The sequence below is a fragment of the Diceros bicornis genome, chromosome 17 (assembly GCF_020826845.1).
Source record: "Diceros bicornis minor isolate mBicDic1 chromosome 17, mDicBic1.mat.cur, whole genome shotgun sequence".
NCBI lineage: Eukaryota > Metazoa > Chordata > Mammalia > Perissodactyla > Rhinocerotidae > Diceros > Diceros bicornis.
This window is the reverse complement of record NC_080756.1, coordinates 15465647-15491754: the sequence shown is the minus strand read 5'-3', so window position 1 is coordinate 15491754 and position 26108 is coordinate 15465647. Positions and strand designations below refer to the sequence as shown.

The 26108-nt window shown below is 35.9% G+C and overlaps 2 protein-coding genes across 2 annotated transcripts; both read right to left on the bottom strand.

Moving 5' to 3' along the window:
- Positions 1–2554: 2554 nt before the first annotated feature.
- LOC131416565 (olfactory receptor 9K2-like) lies at positions 2555–3563 on the bottom strand. Its single transcript, XM_058559234.1, has one exon. The coding sequence runs from the start codon at positions 3515–3517 to the stop codon at positions 2555–2557; it is 963 nt and encodes a 320-aa protein (XP_058415217.1). The 5' UTR covers positions 3518–3563.
- An 18326-nt stretch (positions 3564–21889) lies between these two features.
- On the bottom strand, positions 21890–23825 carry LOC131416564 (olfactory receptor 9K2-like). Its single transcript, XM_058559233.1, has 2 exons — positions 23805–23825; positions 21890–22861 (listed from the first exon to the last, which is right to left on the bottom strand). Exons 1-2 carry the CDS (start codon positions 23823–23825, stop codon positions 21890–21892), a joined length of 993 nt encoding a protein of 330 aa, XP_058415216.1.
- Positions 23826–26108: the final 2283 nt, after the last annotated feature.

Genomic DNA, 26108 nt, shown 5'->3' with positions numbered 1-26108 from the left:
TTATGGTGAGGTCTCTATCTCAGCCTGAGTCAGCTGAATGACATTGGGCATATATTGCTCTAGGAGGTGATTTAGTCAGTGACCATTCTTGTTTTTTTTTCTCAAAGGTATCCTGGTGTGTGTGTGTGTGTGAGAGAGAGACAGAGACGAGAGAGAGAAAGAGAGAGAGGGAGACTATGATTATGTTTATATTTATGTGTATATGTGGAGTCTCATGGTGGTTGTTAGGATTTCTTTATGAGTTTTCTATAAGATTACTAATAGCCAATGAACAAAGACCATGTTTCTGGCTGGAATAATGAAGAATCAGGAGCCTTTTTTATTGCAGGCATGTTCCCTTACAGGACTCAGATTGCTACCTGAAGGATTCTGCATTGTGCTCCCAGAGGAGGGTTAGTAAAATGTGCCTCTTTCAACCTACACATCTTACTGCTTCATCTCAGGAGGGAGACAAGACACAGTGACCACTTACCTGAAAATCTTCATAAAGGTTTTCTACCTAGTGACTCCCCTGTTTTCCCCAGCAATCCATATTTTAAAAAATGTGGGTGAAAGAGGAGACATTTGTTAAAGTATGAGAGGATTATTAAAGAAAGATATGGGTAGAGAGATAAATAGGATAATATTTGATGGTAAGTTACTATTTTGCATCTAAATGGGGACTCTGTTCATTTTTTTCTGTCATTTTTCTATCTTTTCTATTCTCAGCAGAAAGAAAGAAACAATGAAGTTAGCAGTTTCTCAAGATCTGTCTATGGAAATTAAAACATAGGTCAGCTTGGAGATGGGAGATGGGAATTCCATGGTAGAGAGGAAAAGGAAAGGGAAAATTATTGTCTTCCTCTCTCAGACTTAACACGCTATGATATTGAGGGCATAAGGAAAGAACAAATCTGGCAGCTGTTAAATATATAGATTAATGAATTTATACCATATTTATATAATTTAGTCCTTCAAGTAACTCTAAGATGTAGATGCTGTTATGCACCCATTTTACGTGAGGAAATGAAAGTGCAGAGATAGCCTGGAACTTGTGCCAAAGCTACAGAGGCAGACACAGGATCTGAAAACTCCTTCTGACTCCTGAGCTTATTTTCTGAACTCTTACATTAGCAATTGACTCTTACTACTCTTATATTTTCCTCCTCATTTTATGAGGTAGTGTGTCCCCTGTCACAGATGCTCAAACATTAGAAGTCATTATTCACTGCTCCCTCATTCTCATTTCCTCAACCATCGATCAACATTCAGCTTAGTTTACCTGCCATTTTAAACAGAGTCCTTCTCTTCACTATCTCTAACAAGACTGCCTTTGTTAAAGCCACCACAAGCTCTTACTTGGATGACCACACACTCTCTGTGACTACCATCTTCTCCCTGTGAATATTGATCTTCCACAAAGTTACCAGTGTGATTTTTGTAAAATGCCAATTTGAACACAATGCCGCCTTTCCTAAAAATCCCCAACGCTTACCCCCTGCCTACAGAATAAAGGTCATCTTCTTTGGTTTGTCATATGGATCTGCATGATTTCCCTTTTAAGTCTCATCTCTCACTCCCTGTCTTGTGCATTAAATCACTTATTAAACTTCATGCAGTTCACTATATAGTTATTTATTTTCCTTTGCACAAAAACCTGTCTCTTTCATCTTGCTCACTTCTATTTATTTTTAAAAATATGCTTAGGAAGTTTTCCCTGACCATTAAGACCACTCACCTTTAGAGACTCCACTCCCTTTGTATTTTCTATATATGTTATTTCATCGAGTTTACCATGTGGCAGGTTAGTTCTCTATTCAACTATTTTCCCCTCATTTGATTGTGAGGTTAAGTATAGAAATTATTTATTCCTGGGGATGTTCACAGGGCAAAGAGTGCATCAAAATTCAATAAATATAAATTTGATGAATTAATTCTCGCAAAGGCATATACAGTAAAAAATGAGCTATCTTTACTTTTGGTTTATTATCATTACAGTTTCTTTGTGAAAAGGGAGAATTTTCAAGAATAATTTATCCAATTCAGAGAAACAGTGAAATAAATGTATCACTCATTCAGCCTCTGGACAATTAAGAGGGACTCACATGTCATTCTTAGGACTCTGTGCACTGCAGAGTATCTGATTCTCTCACTAAGCACTCAAAAAGATTTCTTCAGTAAATCTGATATTTTGTTCTGTCTGCTTATTATGTCAATTAAGTTTTGTTACCTCTACCAATTACATACATATCCACATAACGTGTTACTGACTCAAGATAAACAACACATCCCGAATAACATCCTGAGAGACCCAGCAGCAAATGTGGAATACATTTTTCTTAAAAACAAATGACCTGGCAATCATTATCTTTAGCCCAAATGAAGATGATGTGGAGAAAACCATTCCACTTCAACATCAACAGTCAGGCAAAATATAATACAAAAGTATTCTTCAGCTGTTAAGTACATGGAATTCAAATAAATAAACTAGCTACAATTAAATATTTCTAAGAACAATGGGTACATTCTTTGCATCAGTGCTTCCCAAAGTTGTCATAACATCCAGGGCTTTCAGTTATATCAATGTTAAAATAGGATTAACTAAAAATATTTTTTTCCCCAGGATCTTTCTCAGAGCTTCTTTGACATGTTTGTTTCTCAGAGAGTAAATCAAAGGATTCAACATGGGAGTGACTAAGGTGTAACATAAGGAGGCCACTTTACTCAGCTCAGGAAATTTGTCGGGGATGACATACATAAAAATGACAGCACCATACAGCACACTCACGACTCCTAGGTGGGAGCTGCACGTGGAGAAGGCTTTCTTACGTCCCTCAGTTGAGCGTATCTTTAGCACTGTGGACACAATATACATGTAGGACACGATAATGACAATTATGGTAGGCAAAATAATAATGCTGCATAAGAAAAAGGAAATTATCTTAAGAATGTAGAGATCAGAACAAGAAATCCTCTGAAGGGGACGGTAATCGCAGTAAAAGTGGTCAATGGCCCGAGAAGCACAAAAGGATAAAGTAAATGTCACGCTAGTCAGAAGAACAGAACTGATGCAGCCACCAAAATAGGAACCAGCCACCAACTGCATACAGAGATGTGTTGACATCTGGACAGAGTAGAGGAGTGGGTTGCAGATGGCGATGAAGCGGTCATAAGCCATGGCTGCCAGGAGAAATCCCTCAGTCACAATGAAGAGGGCAAAGAGGAAGAGCTGGGTCACACAGCCTGCAAAGGAGATGGACTTGCTCTCAGACCAGAAGTTGATCAGAGCCTTGGGTGCAATAACAGATGAATAGAAGAGATCAATGAAGGAGAGGTTGCCTAGGAAGAAATACATTGGTGTGTTCAGCCGGGGATCAGTCATTATAACGGTCATCATCCCAACATTCTCCAGGAGGACCATGGCATATACGAGCAGAAATAGCAGAAAGAGGAGGATGTGCAGCTCTGGGCGGACCCTGAAGCCTACAAGAATGAAGTCAGTCACTTCTGAGTGATTGTTTGTTCTCCTGTCACCCATGGCAGAAACCTGCTGAGAGGCACAATGCAAATAAATGAACTCTTGGCTTTGATTCTAGTGATATAAATATTCTGTTACATGTAGAAATAAATTATTTACAGCTTAATTAAATATTGCACATAAAATAATTTTAATGTCATGTAGAATCAAGAATTTGCATTAGATAATACTGGGCTCCTGAGACCTATTCTCTTAAGCAGTAAAAGAAGTTATTTGGTTATTGTATTTAAATCATACATTTGCAGCGAGTTCAGCAGGAATGTAGCATAATTTGTTGTCTCAATTTACTCACATTTTGAATTTGTATTCTCAATATAATTATAGTTGTAGAATTATCTTTATTAAAAGGAATTACATACAATCTAAAATAGAAGTATTACATATACTCTCTTTGATAGTGTTTGTAGCAATTATGATAGCCAAGCAGTATTTGAATCATTACATGACAGAGTTAAATATATTTAAAAACATTTTTACCTTAATTTACGTCGGTCTATTTAGTTTCCATTATTACTTTAGCCATCTTTGAAAATAGAATAAAAATAGACGTTATTGGTTTGTTAAATTAATAACATCAAAAATCATTAAGGCTAAAGTAAAATTCTCTAAAGCTATTTCCAAATATATATTCATTTTTCTCAGATCCAGACCATTCTCCCAAATAGATGCATTTTTATTGCCTCTTCACAAATATTTCATTTCCATGAGTAGTTGCTTAATTAAAAAATGCCGTAACCATTTAGCCTCTCTTTTTTTTTGAAGCAGAGAGAGAAGCTGGTGAACATTCTAATCCTTACACTGCAATAGATGACTTTCTATGAAAGTGTGTCAATTTAATAGATCTCACTCTTCAGTCAGGACAAGGAATATACGTATAAAGGAATGTTGCTTCCTGAATTCTCATATACTTTATACGTCTTACAATAAGAATAATGGGATAACCATGGGTATTTAAGGAGCATAGAACCTTGCGTCATCCAGAGTTCATGATCATCTAGGACAGTATCAACAGTGGTTGGTTGTGACGGCCTTAGTTATTTTCATTCCTGTGAAATCTTTTTTCAGATATTTCAGCATTGAGGTTTTGCTCATCCTCTGTGATGGATTCCACTGGGAGAAGAATAATCATAGAGTCAATTATGGAGACATGAGTGTAGGCTCCAGGGCTGTTGTCCACGAGGACTGCAGTAACTCAGATACAAACAGACAGTCTAATAATAGTCCAAGTACAAGGAAGTTTTTCTTCTCTGGTTGTGTGTATCCTTTGGGAAGTTTTCTGAACTTCATTCTCTTCATTGACAAAGAAATACTTTCTGATAATTTTCACAGCATACAAATTGATAGGCATAGATAAACATTGAAAAGTTTGTACACTATGGGAAAAGTTTTAGATAAATGAATATTTTAAATTATGTAGTAAATTACATTTCCTATGATTTAAAAAAAGACAAAAATTCACTACAAATTATGATTTACCTGTATTTCTTAATGCAGACATATATCATGATATGACAAATGCCCTCTAGATCAGAAACTTAAGGTCAGATTAAGTTTTCCTAATTCCATGCTGTCGTTTATTTAAATACTAGACAGAAAATATAATGGAAGAAATAATAGCATTCCATAAAATTTAAAAAGAATCATTAGTAACAATATTTATATAATATCAAGACCTGTATTTAAAAACTCCTTAAAACCTACTGTGTGAATAAAAGACTATATTTAAACCAAAGACATAATACTCTATTTAATGAGCCTAATATTATACGGATGTCATCTTTTCCTCAATATTTCCATAAGCTAATTGTAATTCTATTTCTAGAAATTTTATCTTTTAATTCAAAATTATTTCTAGAATATCTCTGGATTTTCTTTGGAGTACAGATAGCAAGATGATATGGAGGCAGAAGTTCTCCTTGTTATAATACAATATTAGTAAAAGAGACGTCAGTGTGGGAAGAGAAAGCAGTCTAGGTATTTTAAACAGAAAGTTGTTCATTAATGTGCATTGAGGCCTATCAAATTAGGAAAGGCTAGAAGAACTTCTGGCTGACACTCTTGTAATGACCCTTAGAGCAATATAGGATTATGTCACAAAGAAGGCTACCATCGGAGGGATGATATAAAGACACATCACCATAACTCTGATCCAGGGATCAGATATATAGAAGCAAAGAGAATTCACTACTTCCTCATCCATCAAAATAGCTTCTCTATGAATTTGGAGACTCAGCAATATTGCAGAAAAAACCTACTTTTTTCCACAGCCTTCCTGACTGGTAGAAAAACTCAAAAGGAAAAAAGCCAATCCCCTTCCAAATTCTGAGTTTGTATGGATCTAATCGGTAAAACAAAATCTGCGTCAAGAAACCTATTAGCAGGAGACACTTTAACTTTCTAATATTTCCAACTAGAAAGCACATGGGGTAGAGCTTCGATATCTTATCTATAAAGTGTACCTGAATCCAATATATTTTTTGTCATCTTTAAAATTCCTACAATAGCATTAACAATAACAACATGCTACTGCTTTTATAGACATAAGAAAGCCCTATTGACATTCACAATAGACAAGAAATAAAGAAACCCTCAACAAATTCAAAGATTGAAATCATTCAGTGAATGTTGTTTGATCATTTCAACTTAATATGGAAATTAATAACACCTAGATAACTGAAAACTCTGTGGGTGTGGAAATTAAACATAAACACTTCCTAAGAATACGTGTACCAAAAAGATATCAAACTAAATTATGATATATATAAACTTCTTGGGCGCAGAAAAGAAAGTACTTAGATGGATATACAAAGCCTTGTAGGTATATAAAGGAGAAAAGCAGGAACATAAGTAGTTTAATCTATGTTATAATATAAAATACAAAACAAGTCAAAACAAAAAATACAAGAAGGTAAATAATGTAAATAAAAATTAATTAAATTGAAAAAATGTGAATAATATAGAATAGTCACGGGGCTTAACATTGATTCTCTGAACGATTAGTAAGACTTTAGTAAGAAAGATTAGTAAAAACCTAGGCAACTTAACAAAGGTAAACCAGGAAACTTAAATCAAAAGGAACAGGAATGAAAAATGGGATATCACTACAGATCCTCCTGATATTAAAAAAGAATGTAGTAAACAATATTTTTACCAAATATCGATGATTTTTAAAATAAAATTATTTTAAACAGAACAAAATGATGTATAAAGAGAAATATAAATTTTATAACATCTATTAAATTAAATTTTTATTAGTAATCTTCCCATGAAGAATGGTCTTTGCCTAAATGGCTTCACCAGTGTTTACTTCCAAATATTTAAGAAAGAAATAAGACCATTCTTGCATAAACTCTTTCAGGAATACTCATAAAGGAAATACTTTCTGACTGTATTTATGAGTCTGTCATAAGCATCATATAGACATTAAAATAAAAAATTATAGATAAATCTCTCCTAAATTTAACTTCAAAAATTCTAAGCTGAATATTAACAAATAAAATACTTCAATATATAAAGAATAATAAAATCTCACTGAAGTGTGTGTTTATACTACAAATGTAAATGTCATTTAATATTTAAAAAATAATGAATTTAAGATGTTTCCACATCTTCTCATGAAAGAATGACTACCACAGGATTTGCCTTCCATAACAAAAAACTAAACTCTGGAAAAAATATAAGAACCAACTATGTTCAGTTATTGGACAATAACCAGTGAATGACTGTAATTCCTGTGAAGAAGGAAACGTATCAAGAAGGAAAGATTTTAGATTTGAATACATAGCAACAAAAACAAATCAAACATAAGCTTAGGGTTAAAAAGGAAAGAAAATGTGCATTCAGTGAGAACTGAGAAAATATTACAAATGTAATTGGAAGAGGAGGGGCCAGAAAAATACTAGAAACTATAATGAGCAAAATATTTTCAAAGTTGATGACAACTGTAAACACACAGATGCAAGAAAATTCACAAAACCCAAGTAGGATAAACACAAAGAAAACTCAGTGAAGGCACATGAGAATAAAATTTCTGAAAATGAGTCAACAAAAGAACATTGGTGAGGTAGCAAGAGGGGAAAAGGGACATCACATCCAAACAAATACAACTTAGAGCTTAGACTTTTTGTCAGAAACAATTCAAACCAGAAGACAATGGAACAACATCTTTAAAGTGCTTAAGGGTAGGAGGGGATCAAACCAAAATGCTATATCCAGAAAAATATACTTTAGAATTGAACGCAAAATAAGGAACTTTTCAAATAAAGGAAAACAAGTGAGTGCATAATGCCAAATTTGCGCTCTAAGACATGCCAAAGAAAGTTTTTCTAGCTAAAGGGAAATATTATCAGAATAAACTAGGATCTCTAAGAACATTTTGAAAGGCACAGAACATGATTGTGGGAAGTCTTGGAAATTTTTATGAAAGATTCTTTCTTTCCCAAAATGTTTGTTGAGGAATCTTTGTACATTCTAGATTAGTGGTCATCCAACTATAGCCTGTGGGCCAAATCCAGCTGCCCTCATGCATTGACCTATTGTCTCTGGTGCTTTCACAGGACAACGGCAGAACTGAGGATATGTGAAGAGAGGGAATTTCTTTCTCTTTCAATATGCATCTTCTGGTGTTTCTCTATTTGGTTCTAGCAGCTAGTGGGCAAACCCCACTGTGGTTCTCACTCTTGAAGAAATTCCCCAGCTCTTAATACTATCTCTTCTTGTGCTTTGAAATCATAGATTGAGGTATGACTGCCTGTTCTTGCTAATCTCTGTTACTTCAAAATCCTCCCTTTTTCCAACTCTTCCATTGTCTATTTATATTATTCTCTGTGTTAATTTTCTTCTAATACAAGCATAATGTATTTATAGTAGACACAAGAAATGAATTTCTAAAATAAGCATTGTAATCCATTCAAAAGAAAAATTATGAATGTCCCTCTGTGTAAAACATGAAAATAAAAGAACACCCAAGCTCTTCTCATCCAAATGTGTTTTTTTATTATTTTGTTTTGAAGTAGAAGGTTAGTTCTCAAAAAGACACAGACTGGTGCAAAATATTTGCAAAAGATGTATCTGATAAAGTATACCCCAAATATGAAAGGAAGTCTGAATATTCTAATAGAAGAAGCAAACAACTTGATTAAAAAATGGACCAAAGACCTTACAGACACCTTACCAAAGATGATATACAGAGGGTAGTCAGCATCATGGGGGCGTGAGTTGTTTCCTTTGTCTCTCCCCTCTAAGTTATGATCAGTAAGACATCTGTAGATCAAAAAAGGATGCTGTGCACAGCACACCAGAATACCTGAGACATCCATACATCTGTACACGTGGAGGTGAGAGGACTGGAGTTTGTTGATGTGACAGAACCAGGAAAGCTGTGGCAATGGCTCTGGAGACCAGAGGCTCCAAGAACCACAGTGGCGACTGTGACCCAGCCCTCCCCTCCTCTGCTAGTGGTGGTGGCACCCACAACCCTGGCCTTCTTGGCAATGAGGGCTACATCCAAGACCCCGGTGCTCTTGGCAGAGGTGGTAGTGCCTGACCTGAGCTTCCAGTCATGCAGTGGTGCTCTCAACTTAACCACTTTCCCTTCCTCAGCTGCAGCAGCAGTGCCTGCGACCTGAGGCCCCATGAGTCATGGTGGTCCCTGTGACTGGAGGCTCCAGGAACTGTGGTGGCCTCCATTACTGAGGTACCCCCTTATACTCACTGAGAAAAATACCACAGTGGTAGCAGCTCCTGTGACCCTGGCCTCGCTGTCTGTGGTGGAAATACTCATGAACCTGACATCCCCTGCAGTGGCAGTGCCAGCACCCCTAGAAAACCCAGGAATAGCAGTGGAGGAAGTGCATGTGAATTCAGCCCCCTGGTCATTGCAGTACCCGAGGCCATAGGGAATTGGGGAGCAGTGGTGGCAGAGCCCGTAACCCCAGTCCCCTTCAGCTACAGTGGCACCCACAACCCTGGTTCCCCACTTGCTGTGGTGGTGCCTTCTGCAAACCTGATAACCCCAGACACTGCAGAGGTGTCCATGACTGTGGGTTATGCCTCACCCTCTTTCTCCCCTCACCATGGTGGTGGTACCTGTGACCCCAGAAGCAGCAGAGGCTCTCACCAGCCTGGTTACCCTGGTGGCAGCAGCCACAACTGCAGGTACCCTGGGAACGAAACGTACCAGAGACCTTGGAGGCACAAGAAGCACAATGAGGGCACTGATGATGCCTCTGGCAGAGGCAGTAAAGGAGGAAAGTGCTGGCTCTCAGATATAACTAGAAGCATCTCAGAATCAGAGTAAACAAAGCCTTACCTAAATAATAAATATGTTTGCTACAATAAATGTGTCATCAGAGGAACAGCTCACCAAGCACCATGAAAAATTACAGTAACATGATATAACAAAAAGTAAATGACAATTCTCCAGAAACCAACCTTGAAGTCATAAAGATTGCAGTCTAACTGATAGAGAATTCAAAATAGTTGTCATGGAGAAACTCAATGAGCTACAAGAAAACTCAGAAAGCTACAAGAAACTCAATGAGCTCAGGAATAAAATTAATGAACAGAGGGACTACCTTACCAAAGAGATTGAAACTCTAAAAAAAGAACAAAACAGTTATTCTGGAGCTGAAGAATTCAATAAATGAGATGAAGAACATAACAGAAAGCATTGGAAATAGAAGTGACCATATGGAAGAGAGAATTAGCAAGCTTGGAGATAGAAATCTACAAATGATTAAGGTGGAAGAGGAGAGAGAGCTAACGTCAAAAAATAAATGAATAAATTCTATGAGAAATATCTGACTCCATTAGAAAAAGCAACATAAGGATAATGCATATCCTAGAAGGAGAAGAAAGAGGGAAGAGAGCAGAGAGCATATTTAAAGGAATAACAGTGGAGAACTTCTCAAACGTAGGGAAGGAACTGGATATACAAGTTTATGAAACTAATAGAACACCTAATTATCTTAACACAAAAAGATCTTCTCCAAGATGCATTATATTAAAACTGTGAAAAGTCAATGATAAAGAAAAAATTTTAAAGGCAGTCAGGGAAAAAAAGAGAGTGACCTACAAAGGAACTCCCATTAGGTCACTAGTAGATTTCTCAGCAGAAACCCTATGCACCAGGAGAGAGTAGAACGACATATTCAAAATATTGAAAGATAAAATTGCCAGCCAAGAATACTCTATCTAGCAAATCTATCCTTCAGAAAAGAGGGAGGAAAAAAAGGCTTTCCCGGACAAACAAAAGCTCAGAGAATTCACCGTCACCAGATCTGCCTGATAAGAAATGTTGAAAGGAGCTCTTTTGCCAGAAACAAAAATGCAGAAGTACACAAAGCCTTGAGTAAAGTGATAAACAGAACCAGGAAACTGCAAGGTTATTACAGAATAGGGTGTTAAATATTTAATTATAGCAATAAAATAAAAGAGGAAAAAAAGCATAAAAAATAGCTAAAGTTACTTCAATGTGATAATGAACCCACAACATAAAAAGGGATAATTTGTGACAACAAAAACATAAAAAGGGAGGAGGAAAAGGATGGAACCTGTATAGGCAAATGAAGATAAAATGCTATCAGCAGAAAAAAAACTATTTTATCTATGAGATGTTGTATACATACTTCATGGTAACCACAAAACAAAAATCTAGAGCAGAGACATGAAACATAAAAACAGAGGAAACTGAGAAAAACATCACAGAAAACCATCAAACTAAAACGGCAAACAGAAACACAAGGGAAAAGAAGCAATGAAAATATAGAGCAACCAGAAAACAAAAGATAAAGTGGCAGTAGTAAGTCCTCATATATCAATAATCACTCTAAATGTAAATGGATTGAACTCACCAATCAAAAGGCACAGAGTAGCTGGATGAATTAAAAAACAAGACCCAACTAAATTCTGCCTTCTCAGATCTAAAGACAAACATAGGCTCAAATGAAGGGGTGGAAGGTGATACTCCAAACAGATGGTAGCCAAAAGAAAGCAGGTGTAGCTATACTTATATCACAAAAAATTCTTCAAGTTAAACAAGGTAACAAGAGACAAAGATAGAGTTTATATAATGGTAAAGGGTACAATCCATTAAGAAGACATAACATTTGTTAATATATATGAGTCCAACATAGGAGCACCAAAATATATGAAGCAGTTATTAACAGACCTAAAAAGAGAAATTGACAGAAACAATAACAGTAAGGGAATTTAACACCCCACTTATATCAATGGGTAGATCATTCAGATGAAAAGCCAATAAGGAAACATCGACCTTAGATGACATATTAGACCAGATGGAATTAACAGATATATACTGAACTTTCCATCCAAAAGCAGACTATACATTCTCTCAAGTGCATTTGGGACATTCTCAAGGTTAGATTATATGAAGGGACATAAAACAAGTCTTAATAAATTTAAAAAGATTAAAATCATATCAAGCATCTTTTCCAACCACAACAGTATGAAACTAAAAATCAACTACAAGAAGAAAAATCACAAATGTATGGAGATTAAACAACATGCTGCAGAACAACTATTGGTCAATGAAGTAATGAAAGGAGAAACCAAAAAGTACCTGGAGACGAATGAAGATGAAAATACGACATACCAAAATTTATGGGATGCAGCAAAAGTGGTACTAAAAGGGAAGTTTACACCAATACAGGCCCACCTCAAGAAACAAGAAAAATCTCAAACAAACAATCTCACCTTACACCTAAAGGAACTAGAAAAAGAAGACCAAAGGAGCCCAAAGTCAGTAGAAGGAAGGAAATAATAAAAATCAGAGTGGAAATAAATGAAATGGAGACTGAAAAGACAATAGGAAAGATCAGTGAAACTAAGGGCTGGTTCTTTGAAAAAATAAACAAAACTGATAAACCTTTAGCTAGACTCATTAAGAAAAAAGAGAGAAGTCTCAAATAAATAAAATCAGAAAAAAAGAGAAGTTACATTGGATACCACAGAAATACAAAGGTCACAAGGGACTATTACAAATACCTATATGCCAACAAATTAGAAAATCTAGAAGAAATGGATAAATTCTTAGAATCATACAACCTTCCAAGACTGAACCATGAAGAAACAGAAAATCTGAATAGATTGATCAGTAGTCAGGAGATTGAAACATTAAATACTTCCCGAAAAAACAAAAGTCCGGGGCCGGATGGCTTCACTGGTGAATTTTACCAAGCATTCAAAGAAGATTTTATACCTATCCTTCTTAAACTCTTCCAAAAAATTGAAGAGGGTAGAATGCTTCCTAACTCATTTTATGAGGCCAGCATTACCCTGATACCAAAACCAGACAAGGACAACACAAAAAAAGAAAATTATAGGCCAATATCTCTGATGAACCTAAATGCAAAAATTCTCAACAAAATATTAGCAAACCGAATATGACAGTACATTTAAAGGATCATACATCAAAATGATCAAATGGGCTTTATTCCAGGGATGCAAGGATAGTTCAACATCTGCAAATCAATCAATGTGATAGACCACATTAACAAATTAAAAGATAATAATCATATGATGCCTTCAATAGATGAAGAAAAAGCATTTGACAACATTCAACAACAATTTATGATAAAAAGAAACTCTCAGTAAAATTGGTATAGAAGGAAAGTACCTCAACAATATAAAGCTATATATGACAAACCCACAGTAACATCATACTGAATGGTAAAAAACTGAAAGCTTTTCCTCTAAGATGAGGAACAAGACAAGGATGCCCACTCTTGCTACTTTTATTTAACATACTACTGGAAGTCCTAGCCAGAGCAATTAGGGAAGAAACAGAAATAAAAGGCCTCTAAATTAGAAAGGAAGAAGTAAGGCTGTCAGTATTTGTGGGTGACATGATTTTATATAAAGAAACTCTAAAGACTCTAACAAAAAACTATTAGAAATAATAGCTGAATACAGTTAAGCTGCAGGGTATAAAATCAATATACAAAATCTGTTGCATTTCTGTATACTAACTATAAACTATAATAAAAAGAAATTAAGAAAACAGTGCCATTTACAATTGCAACAAAGATAATAAAATACCTAGGAATAAATTTAACCAAGGAGGTGAAAGAAACATTGTACAGTAACACTGTACACTGAAAACTGTAAAACATTACTGAAAGAAATGGAAGAAGACACAAAAAAATGGAAAGATATTCCACACTCAAGGATTGGAAGAATTAACATTGTAAAAATGTCCATATTACCAAAAGCAATCTACAAATTCAATGTAATTGCTATCAAAATCACAGTAGCATTTTTCACAGAAATAGAACAAAAAATTATCAAATTTGTATGGAACCATAAAAGACCTAGAATAGCCAAAGCAATCCTGAGAAAAAGAACAAAACCTAAGGTCTCACATTCCCTAATTTTAAACTATACTACAATTCTATAGTAACGAAAACAGTATGATATTTGCAGAAAAATAGACACATAGATAAATGGAACAGAATCAAGAGCCCAGAAATAAACCCACACCTATACGGACAACCAATTTATGACAATGGAGCCAAGAATATTCAGTGGAGAAAGGAAAGTCTCTTCAATAAATGGTGTTTGGAAAAATGGACAATGACATGCCAAAAATTTAATCTAGTCCATTATCTTACACCATACACAAAAATGAACTCAAAGTGAATTCAAGATTTAAATTTAAGACCTCAAACCATAAAACTCCTAGAAGAACACATGGTACGCTTTTTGACATCAGTCTTAGCAATATCTTCTTGGATACGTCTCCTCAGGCAAGGGAAACAAAAGCAAAAATAAACAAATGAGACTACATCAAACTAAAAATCTGCACAGCAAAAGAAACCATCAACAAAATGAGAATACAACCTACCAAATGGGAGAAGATATTTGCAAATCATATATTCGGCGAGCAGTTAATATCCAAAATATATAAAGGACTCATACAACTCAACAACAACAAAACAAATAACTTGATTAAAAAATGGGCAGAGAATTTGAATAGACAAATTTCCAAAGAAAACATACAGATGTCCAACAGGCACGTGAAAAGATGTTCAACACCTCTAATTATTAACAAAATGCAAATCAAAACCGCAATGCAATATCACTTCATACCTGTTAGAATGGCTATTATCAAAAAAGACAAGAAACAAGTGCTGGGGAATATGTGGAGAAAAGGGAACCCTCATACACTGTTAGTAGGAATGTAAATTGTTGTAGCCATTATGAAATACAGTATGGAAATTCTTCAAAAGTTTAAGAATAGGACTACCATATGATCCAGCTATTCCACTTCTGAGTATTTATCTGAAGGATATAAAAATATTAATATGAAAAGATATATGCACCCCTATGTTCATTGGAGCATTATACAATAGCCAAGATATGGAAACAACCTAATAGCCCATCAATGGATGAATGGTTAAAGAAGATGTGGTATAGAATAATACCCAGACACAAACAAAGATGAAATTTTGCCATTTGCAATAACATGGGTGGAACTTGAAGGTATTATGCTAAGTGAAATAATTCAGACAGAGGAAGACAAATACTGTGTGTTTTCATTCATATGTGGAATATAAAAAACAAAACAAAATGAATGAACAAACAAATAAAACAAAAACAAAGTCACAGAAGCAGACAATAAACTGCTGTTTACCAGGGGGAAAGGGGGGTGGAGGGAAGGCAAAATGGGTAAAGGGCATCAATTATATGGTGACAGATGGAAACTACCATTTTGGTGGTGATCACGATGTAGTATACGCAGATGTTGAATTATAAAGCATGTGAAACCTATATAATGTTAAAAACCAACATTACCTCAATTAAAAAAAAAGGCAATGTATAGATGGCAAATAAATGTATGAAAAGATGTTCCACATCATGTCTCATCAGGGAATGCAAATTAAACAATGAGATAACACTACACACGAATCAGAATGGCCAAAATCCGGAATACTGACAACATCAAATCCTAGTGAGCATGTGGAGCCACAGGAACTCTCATTCATTGCTGGTGGGAATTACAAAATAGTCCAGCCATTTTGGAAGATAATTTGGCAGTTTCTTATAAAACTAAACATACTATACAATCTATCAATTATGCTACTTGGTATTTACCCAAAAGAGTTGAAAACTTATGTTCATAAAAAAACCTGCACGCAGATGTTTGTAGCAGCTTTAGTCATAATCGCTAAAATCTGGAAGCAACCAAGATTTCCCTAAGTAAGTGAATGGATAAATAAACTGTGGTACATCCAGACAATGGAATATATTCAGTGTGAAAAAGAAACGAGGTACCCAGCTGTGAAAAGACATGGAGGAACCTTAAATGCATATTACTAAGTGAAAGAAGGCAATCTGAAAAGGCTACCTATTCTATGATTCCAACTTTACGAGATTCTGGAAGAGATAAAACTATGGAGACAGGAAAAAGATGCTTGGTTGCCAGGAGTTGTGAGTTGGAGGAAGGGATGAATAGGGAGTGCACAGGAGATTTTTAAGGGAGTGAAAATACTCTATATAAAACCATAATTATGGATACAAGTCATTATATATTTGTCCAAACTCATAGAATATACAATACAAAGAGTGAACCCTAACATAAACTATGGAGTTTAGATGATTATGATGTGCCAATGTGGATTCATCAATTGTAACAAATATACCATCTTGTGAGGGATGTTGATAATGGGGGAGACATGCATGTGTGGGGCAGAGGGTATATGGGAAATCTCTGTACCTTCCTCTCAATTTTGCTGTGAACTTTAAACTTCTTTAAAAAATTAGTCTTAATTAAAAAAAAAACAAAAATAATAAATGAGATACTACTACACACCTATTAGAATGGTCAAAATCTAAAACATGACCAAATCAAATGCTGGCAAGGATGTGGAGCAATAGAAATCCTCATTCATTGGTAGGGTGAATGCAAAACGGTACAGCCACTTTGGAAGACATTTTGGTGGTTTCTTACAAAACTAGAGATAATCTACTATGTGATCCAGCAGTTTGCTCCTTCGTATTCACCCTAAGGAGTTGAAAACTTATGTCCACACAAAAACCTGCACATGCATATTTATAGCAGCTTTATTCATAATTGCCAAAACATGGAAGTAACCAAGATGTCCTTCAGTAAATGAATGGATAAATAAGCCGTGGTACATCCAGACAAGGATAATATTCAGGACTAAAAATAAATGAGCTTTCAAGCTGTGAAAGGACATGGAGGGACTGTAAAAGCATATTATTAAGTGAAAGAACCCAATCTAAAAGGCTACACACTGTATGATTCCAACTATATGATATTCTTTCAGTTACTGTACCTTTAACCAATAGAATAATTTTTAAAAATAATTTCTATATTTTTGTTGTTTCCTTGTTCATTTTTTAGTGACTCTGCTGAACTATTTTACTGAGTTCTGTTTGCTCTGAGAAGCCTCTGGTGTCCCTTCTCAGAGGCACAACCTTAGGCTTGCGCACAGGTACTCTTGGATGACAATGGTTTTATCAGGGCTTCCTTTGGCTGTGTCTTCCCCTGGTCATTTTGTGGAGTGTTGTGCCTCTGTAGGTTTCCTACCCAGCAGATATACTCCACTAATTCTTCTTGTTCTATTGTTTTGAAAACATCTGGGACATATATTGCTCTATAGCCTGATCCAAATAAATTTGGTCCCCTTTGTAAGGATAGTCTTTAAGGCCAGTCTTTGAGGTTTGTTCTAGTGGCAGCAGGGCCCCTTTTAGCTGTCTCCTTCCCTGGTTCTCTCGGGTAATCTTTTAGTTGATTGATGTTTAGCTTTTTGCTCTCATGGAGCTACCAGCTTCCTCTTAATTGCATATCACCAAATATTCGTTATGTTGGAGAGTTCACTTATGCTTGAACTTTCCCACACTCGTTCCAAATAAAGTCAAGTCACTTGGGGAGAGCTTTGCAGCCTTCTGTTATTGTGGCCTGCCTTTCATTCTAGGTAACCTGTGTTCAACTTTTTTGCAACTGGAGCGGGGACCGTGGCCTAGTTCTCTCAGAGTGACACCCCTGCTCTATGAGAAGATTTCTGGGTGAGGTCGGTAGCCTATAGTCTTCTAAGCATGTCTCCCTTGGCCCAGGACCTCTATCCTTTCAACTGGGGCCACTGAAATTGGGGCCCCATTATTCTTAGCTTATCGTGCCTGGGGTAAAACTTCTATCTATGCACGGGGCTGGATAGAGGAGGAGACCTCCAGACATTTTAGCTGCTGTTGTCTGCAACATGAAGCTGGAGAGGATAATAAATGTTTGCATCCTGCTACTCTCAAGGTGTATGGTAGCCTTTGACTGAGATTAGGGGAAGAGGAATCCCTATATTCTTGTCTGCATTTGCCTGAACAAGTTGACTTTCTATCATGGTGGGCTGAGACTAGGGAGGGATGGGCCATGGCTCAACTACACATATGTGAATGTTCATATCAGCTTTATTTACAATACCTAAGACCTGTAAACACTTCAATTACCCATCAATTTAAGAGTGCAAAACAAAGTTTGGTATATGCGTACAACGTTAAATGGAATACTACTCAGCAATAAAAAGAATGAATTACTTATACACGTGACAAAATGAATAAATCTCAAAATAAATCATTTTACTCAGTGAAAGAAGCCTGATAAGAGTGCATACTGCATGCAGATATATATATATGCAAAAAAAAATCAGATCACTGGTTATCTGGGAATGGAGTAGGAAGAAGGAATAGAGTAAAAAGGGGCGTGATCAATCTTTTGGAGGTGATGATGTTGTTCTGTATCTTGATGTGGTGATGGTTTCACTGATGGATAAAACTGTCAAAACTCACAGAATTGTATCCTCTGAATGAATACAGTTTATTTTAAATCAATTATTCCTCGATAAAGTATTTGAGAAAAAATATTGAGCAGAGCTGCATTTTAAGATCCGAGGACTTGCATTTTAGAACAATGACGCAGAAATGTCTTTTTTTGGACTGAAGATTTAATTTTGGCCTAAAAAACAAAAAACTACTCAAGGCAATATAAGATATTTATAATATAAAAATCTCAATGTTAAAAGTAGGCTAAAACATTTAAATATAATTGTTAGTGTAGTAGCAGGTGAGTGAGGATTCACTACCGTAAACACTCTTGTTTACCTTAAGAAAACCTTAGAGATCATTGACACTATCATCAGCTATAATCGTGAATTTGATGGGTAGTCACTAGATGAGTTTAAAGAAGTTCCTTATGTGCATAATGTTTTAGATAGGGGTGTTTTTTTTAAAAAAAAGTAACCAGTAATTCCTAAATCAAAAAATTATCTGTATATTATTAAAATTATTTTGTACATGAGTTGTACTACAACTTTATTTTTTAAGCCATCTTATAATGCGTATATCATATTTAGAGAATCATAAATATACCTATGTATGTATTTATGAATTTTGATTATATTAACATGCTAGTTATTATGATTATTTGTCAGTTACATCCCTGCTTTCAGAACTTACTCTGTGCAGCACATCCATCCTCCTTGAGTCAAAAGTAAAATGAGAAGAGTCCGTTCCAAACAGGAGGGAGAACAGAATATGCCTGATTTAATTCCTGCAGCAATGACAGCAAGTACTTGACATCAGGAAAGGAAGGAAAAAAGTCAGCATTGAAAAATTGCTATGCGTATCCTCTTATGGTGAGGTCTGTTAGCCTCTATCTCAGCCTGAAGATTCTTTTCTGAGTCAGCTGGATGACACTGGACATATATTGCTCTAGGAGGCGATTTAGGCAGTGATCATTCTTGGTGTTTTTCTTTTTTTTTTTTTTTGTTTATTGCAGTAACATTGGTGACTTGGTGTTTTTCTTAAAGATATCCTGTGTCTGTGTGTGTGTGAGAGAGAGATGGAGAGAAAGATTATGATTATGTTTCTATTTATGTGTATGTATGGGTCTGATGATGATTGGGAGGTGGTGCAGACATGGCGGATGTTGAGGAACATTCTTCTCCCTTGACAGTCAACTCTATTATTAGGATTTATTTCTCAGTTTGATATAAGTTACTAATATCCAATGGACAAAGACCCTGTGCTTGGGCCTTGGGTGGGCTGGAATTATAAAGAATCAGGAGTCTCTTTCACTGCAGGTGTGTTCCATTACAGGCCTCAGAGTGCTGCCTGAAGGATTCTGCATTGTGCTCCCAGCAGTGTGTTAGTAAAATGTGCGTCTTTCAACCTAAACATCTTTTCTGCTTCATCTCAGGAGAGAGGCAAGACACCATCTTAGTACAGTGACCACTTACTTGAAAATCTTCCTAAAGTTTTCTATCTAGTGAGTTCCCTATTTTCCCCAGTAATCTGATTTTAAGAAATGTGGGTGAAAGCAGAGACATTTGTTCAAGTATAAGCGAGGATTCTTAAAGAAAGACATGCGTGGAGAGAGAAATAGAGTAGTTGATGATAAAATACTATTTTGTGTCTAACTGGGGGCTCTGTTTTTTTTTTTTTTTGTCATTTTTCAATCTTTTCTATTCTGAGCAGAAAGAAAGGTAAAGACTGAAATAACTAAGCAGTTACCAGTTACTCAAGATCTGTATGTGGAAACGAAAACATAGGTCAGCTTGGAGAATTGGGGATGCTCCATGGTACAGAGTCAGGGAAAGGGGCAGAGAAAATTATTGTCTTCCTCTCTCAGACTTAACATGACATAGTATTGATGGCATGAGGAACGAACCAATCTGGAAGCTGTTAAATATATAGATTTAACCAATTTATGTGAAATTTATGTAATTTAACCCTCAAGTAATTCTAAGATGTAGATACTATTATGTACCCCATTTTACACGAGGAAATGAAAATGCAGTACTATTAAGTGACTTGCCCAAAGCTGCATAGGCAAAAAGAATTTGAAAGCTCAGTCTGACCCCTGAGCTTGTTTTCTTAACTCTTTAAGTTAACGATAACTTTGCTAATTTTATATTTTCCCCTCATTTTATGAGGTAGCGTTTCCCTAGTCATAGAAGCTCAAATGTTAGAAGTCATTATTCACTCCTACCTCATTCTCATTTTATCAACCATCAATCAATATTCAGCTTAGTTTACCTGCCATTTTAAAGAGAGTCCCTCTCTTCACTATCTTTAATAAGACTGCCTTTGTTAAAGCCACCATATCCTTTTCTTGGACGACCACACTCTTTCTGTGACTACTGTGTTCTCCCTATGAATATTTGTCTTCCACAAAGGTATCAGTGTGATTTTTGTAAAATGCCAATTTGAACACAATGCCACCTTTCTTAAAAATCCCATTGCTTACCCCCTGCCTACAGAATAAAGGTCACCTTCCTTGGCTTGTCATTTAGATCTCCATGATTTCCATGAATTTCTTTTGAAGTCTCATCTCTCATTCCCTGTCTTGTGGGTTAAAAATCACTCATTAAACTGAATGCAGTTCACTATATAGTTATTTATGTCCCTTTGCACAGAAACCCGTCTCTTTCATCTTGCTTAATTCTATTTATTTTTAAAAATGTGCTTAGGAAGATTTCCCTGACCATTAAGACCAGTCACCCTTAGAAGTTCCACTCCCCTTGTATTTTCAATATGTGTCTTTTCACTGGGTTTACCACGTGGCAGTTTCATTCTCTATTCAGCTGTCTTCCCCTCACTTGATTGTGAGGTTAAGTATAGAAATTATTTATTCCTAGGAATGTTCACAGGGCCAAGAGAGCATCAAAATTCAATAAACATCAATTTGATGAAGTAATTTTCACAAAGGTATTTATACCAAAAAATGAATTATCTCTACTTTTGGTTTATTTTCATTACAGTTTTCTTATGCAAAAGGAAAATTTTCAAGAACAATTTATCCAGTGCAGAGAAACCATGAAATAAGTGTATCACTTATTCAGCCTCTGGGCAGTTAAGAGTGACTCACATGTCATCCTTAGGACTCTGTGCAGTGCAGAGTATCTGATTCTCTTGCTAAGCACTCATAAAGATTTCTTCAGTAAATCTTATATTTTATTCTGTCTGCTTATTATGTCGATTATGTTTTGTTACCTCTACCAATTACATACATATCCACACAACATATGTTACTGACTCAAGATAAACAATACATTCTGAAAAACATCCTAAGAGAGCCAGCAGCAAATGTGGAATACATTTTTCTTAAAAACAAATGACCTGGCAATCATTATCTTTACACAAAATGAAGATGATATGGAGAAAGCCATTCCACTTCAATATCAACAGCCAGGCAAAATATAATCCAAATTATTCTTCAGCTGTTAAGTATGTGGAATTCAAATAGATAAAATAGCTAAGATTAATTATTTCTATGATCAATGGTACATTCCTTGTATCAATGCTTCCCCAAATTGTCATAATGTCCAGTTCTTTCAGTTATATCAATGTTAAAAAAATTAATAGAAATATTTTTTTCCCCAGGATCTTTCTCAGAGCTTCTTTCACATCCTTGTTTCTCAGAGAGTAAATCAAAGGATTCAACATGGGAGTGACTAAGGTGTAACATATGGAGGCCACCTTACTCAGCTCAGGAAATTTGTCAGGGATGACATACATAAAAATGACGGAACCATACAGCACACTCACGACTCCTAGGTGGGAGCTGCACGTGGAGAAGGCTTTCTCACGTCCCTCAGTGGAGCGTATTTTCAGAACTGTGGATACAATATACATATAAGACACAACAATGACAATTATGGTAGGCAAAATAGTAACACTGCATAGGAAAGAAGAAACCGTCTTATGAATGTAGAGATCAGAACAAGAAATCCTCTGAACTGGACGGTAATCACAATAAAAGTGATTGATGGCCCGAGAAGCACAAAAGGGTAAAGTAAATGTCATGCTGGTCAAAACAACTGCAGTGATGCAGCCACAAAAATAGCAACCAGCGACCAACTGAGAGCAGAGACGTGTTGACATCTGGACAGAGTAGAGGAGTGGGTTGCAGATGGCAATGAAGCGATCATAAGCCATGGCTGCCAGGAGAAATCCCTCAGTCACAATGAAGAGGGCAAAGAGGAAGAGCTGGGTCACACAACCTGCAAAGGAGATGGACTTGCTCTCAGACCAGAAGTTGATCAGAGCCTTGGGTGCAATAACAGATGAGTAGAAGAGATCAACGAAGGAGAGGTTGCCTAGGAAGAAATACATTGGTGTGTTCAGCCGGGGATCAGTCGTTATAATGACCACCATCCCAACATTCCCTAGAAGGACCATGGCATACACGAGCAGGAATAGCAGGAAGAGGAGGATGTGCAGCTCTGGGCGGACCCTGAAGCCGACAAGAATGAAGTCAGTCACTTCCGAGTGATTGCTTGTTCCCCTGTCACCCATGGCAGAAACCTGCTGAGAGGCACAAGGCAAATAAATGCACTCTTGGCTTTGATTCTAGTGACATAAACACTGTCTTACATGTAGAAATAAATTCTTTACAGCTTAACTAAATATTGCACATAAAAGAATTTTAATGTCATGAAGAATCAAGAATTTGGATTAGATAACACTAGGCCTCTGAGACTTATTTTCTTAAGTACTAAATGTAGTTGTATAGGTATTGTATTTAAATTATACTTTTGCAGGGAGGTCAGCAAAAATGTAACATATTTTATTGTCTAATATTACTCATATTATGAATTTGTATTCTCAATACATTTAAAGTTAATTATCTTTATCTAAAAATAGTACTACACACCATCTAAAATAGAAATATTGCATGATGGCTGTGTGATAGTGTTTGTAGCAACTATGATAGTCAGTGTTTGTATCATTACATGAAGTAATGAATATATTTAAAAACACTTTTACCTCAATCTATTTAGTTTCCACCATTACTGTAGCCATTTTTAGAAATAGAATAAGAATAGATAAGTTATTTGTATCTTAAAATTAATAATATAAAAAACCACTAAGCCTAAACAAAATAGAAATCTCTAAAGCTATTTCAAAATATATGTTCATTTTCTCTGGTCAAGACCATTCTCCCAAATAAATGCATTTTTATTGCCTCTTTACAAATATTTCGTTTCCATGAGTAGTTGCTTAATTAAAAAATGCCATAACCATTTAGCCTTTTTTTTTTTGAAGCAAAGAGAGAAGCTGGTGAACATTCCAGTCCTTACACTGCAATAAATGACTTTCTGTGAAAATGCATCAATTTAATGGATCTCACTCTTTAGTCAGGGCAAGGAATATGCGTATAAAGGAAAGTTTCTTCCTGAATTCTCGTATACTTTATATGTCTTACTATAAGGATAACGGGATAACCATGGATATTTAAGGAGCATAGAACCTTGTGTCCTCCAGAGTCCATGATAATCTGGGACAGTATCAACAGTGGTTGTTTGTGATGGCCTCAGTTATTTTCACTCCTGTCAAATCTCTTTTCAGGCTATTTCAGCATTGAGGTTTTGCTCATCCTCTGTGATGGATTCCACTGGGAGAGGAGTAATCATAGAGTCAATTAAGGAGACATGAGTGTAGGCTCCAGGGCTGTTGTCCATGAGGACTGCAGTAACTCAGAGACAAGCAGAGAGTCTAATAATAGTCCAAGTACAAGGAAACTTTTCTTCTCTGCTTGTATGTATCCTTGGGCAAGTTTCTCTGGACTATTTTTCTTCATTGACAAAGAAAGACTCTCTGATAATTATAGCAGCATAAATACTGATAGGCATAGAGAAACAGACTGAAAAGTTTTACACTATGAGAAAAGTTTGAGATAAACGAATATTTGAAATATGTAGCAAATTACATTTTCTACGATTTAAAAAAGGCAAAAATTCACTCCAAATTATGATTTACCTGTATTTCTTGATGCAGACATATTTCATGATAAGACAGATGCCCTCTAAATCACAAATTCAAAGTTAGATAATGTTTTGGTAATTCTAGGCTTTCCTATCTTTAAATACTAAAGAGTTAGAAAATATAATGGAAGAAATGATAGCATTCAACACAATCAATAAAATAAAAAAAAATCCTTAGTAAAAAATATTTATAAGAGATCAAGACCTGTATTTAAAATTTCCTTAAAAACTACTATGCTAACCAAAGACCACTTTTAAACCAGAGACATAAAACTCTATTTAATTAGCCTAATGTTATAGGGATGTCAGTTTTTCCTCAATATTTTCACAAGTTAATTATAACTCTATTTTTAGAAAATTCATCTTTTAATCCAAAATTATTTCTAGAATTTCTCTGGATTTTCTTGTGTATAGATAGCAAAATCATATGGCGCCAGAGCTTCTCCTTATTATAATACAGTATTAGTGAAAGTTTGGTCAGTGTAGGTAGAGAAAGCAGTCTAGGCGATTAAAACAGGAATTTATTCATTAACGTGAATTGAGGCCTATTGAATTTGGAAAGGCTGGAGGAACTTCTGGCTGACACTCTTGTAATGACACTTAGAGCAATGTAGGATTAATTCCTAAAGAGGGCTACCATCGGAAGTATGATTTAAAAACACAGCGCCATAACTCTGATCCAGGGATCAGATAAACAGATGCAAAAAGATGTCACTACTTCCTTATCCATCAAAATACCTCCTCTAGGAAGTTGGGGACTCAACAATGCTGCAGAAAAAAAAGCCCAGCTGTTTCCACAAACTTCCTAAGCGGTAGAAAAGTCAAAAATCTGATCCCCTTCCAAATTCTGAGTTCGTATGGATCTACATGGTAGAATAAAATTGGTGTCAAGAACCCTAGTAGCAGGAGACATTTTAAGGTTCCAACATCTCCAGTTAGAAAGCACATGGAGTGGAGCTTCAACATCTTTTCACAAAATGTACCAGAATCCAATACTTTTTATTGCTAATGCTATTGTGGAAAGTTTAAAGAAGAGAAAAAAAATGTATAGCTACTGCTATAAATACATCAGAAACACTTAGTGGCAGTCACAATAGATAGGTCATAAAGAAACCTTCCATGAATTCAAAGATTAAAATCTTTCAGTGAATGTTCTTTGGCAGTGTCAACTTAATATAGAAATCAATAACAATTAGACAACTAGAAACCTCTATGGGCATGGATATTAAAAACAAACACTTCCTAAAAATGCATCGATAAAAAAGAAATCAAACTAAATTATAATAAATCATGATATATCTAGGGAGAGAAGTAAAGATGGTGGCGTAAGCAGACTCTGAATTCACCTCCTCCCCCGGACACAGCCAGTTTACAACTACTTGTGGAAAAATTACCCCTGAGACAGAACTGAAAGCTGGATAAGAGGAACTCCTGCAACAAAGGACAATCATAATTGAGGTGGAAGAGGGAGAAACTCCCTTCTGGAGAGAAAAAACGCCGCCTTCACAAGCTGCAGCGCCTCACAGCCACCCAGGAGAAGCCCAAAGGTAGGCAGTCTCCGTGGAGGAGCAGGGCCCTGAGCCGGGGAGCACCCCCACTGTGGGCATTCTGTGGACAGAGCACAACCGAGACAAGTGGCATAATATCTGACTTTGCCTGCTACTAAAACCTTGGGGAGTACCCCCAGAAAAGCTGGTTCACAAAGAAATTAAAACTGGCTCTTAAAGGGCCCATGTGCAAACTCACCCATTTCAGAAAGCAACCTAAAATTGCCAGAAAGAAAGGTGCAC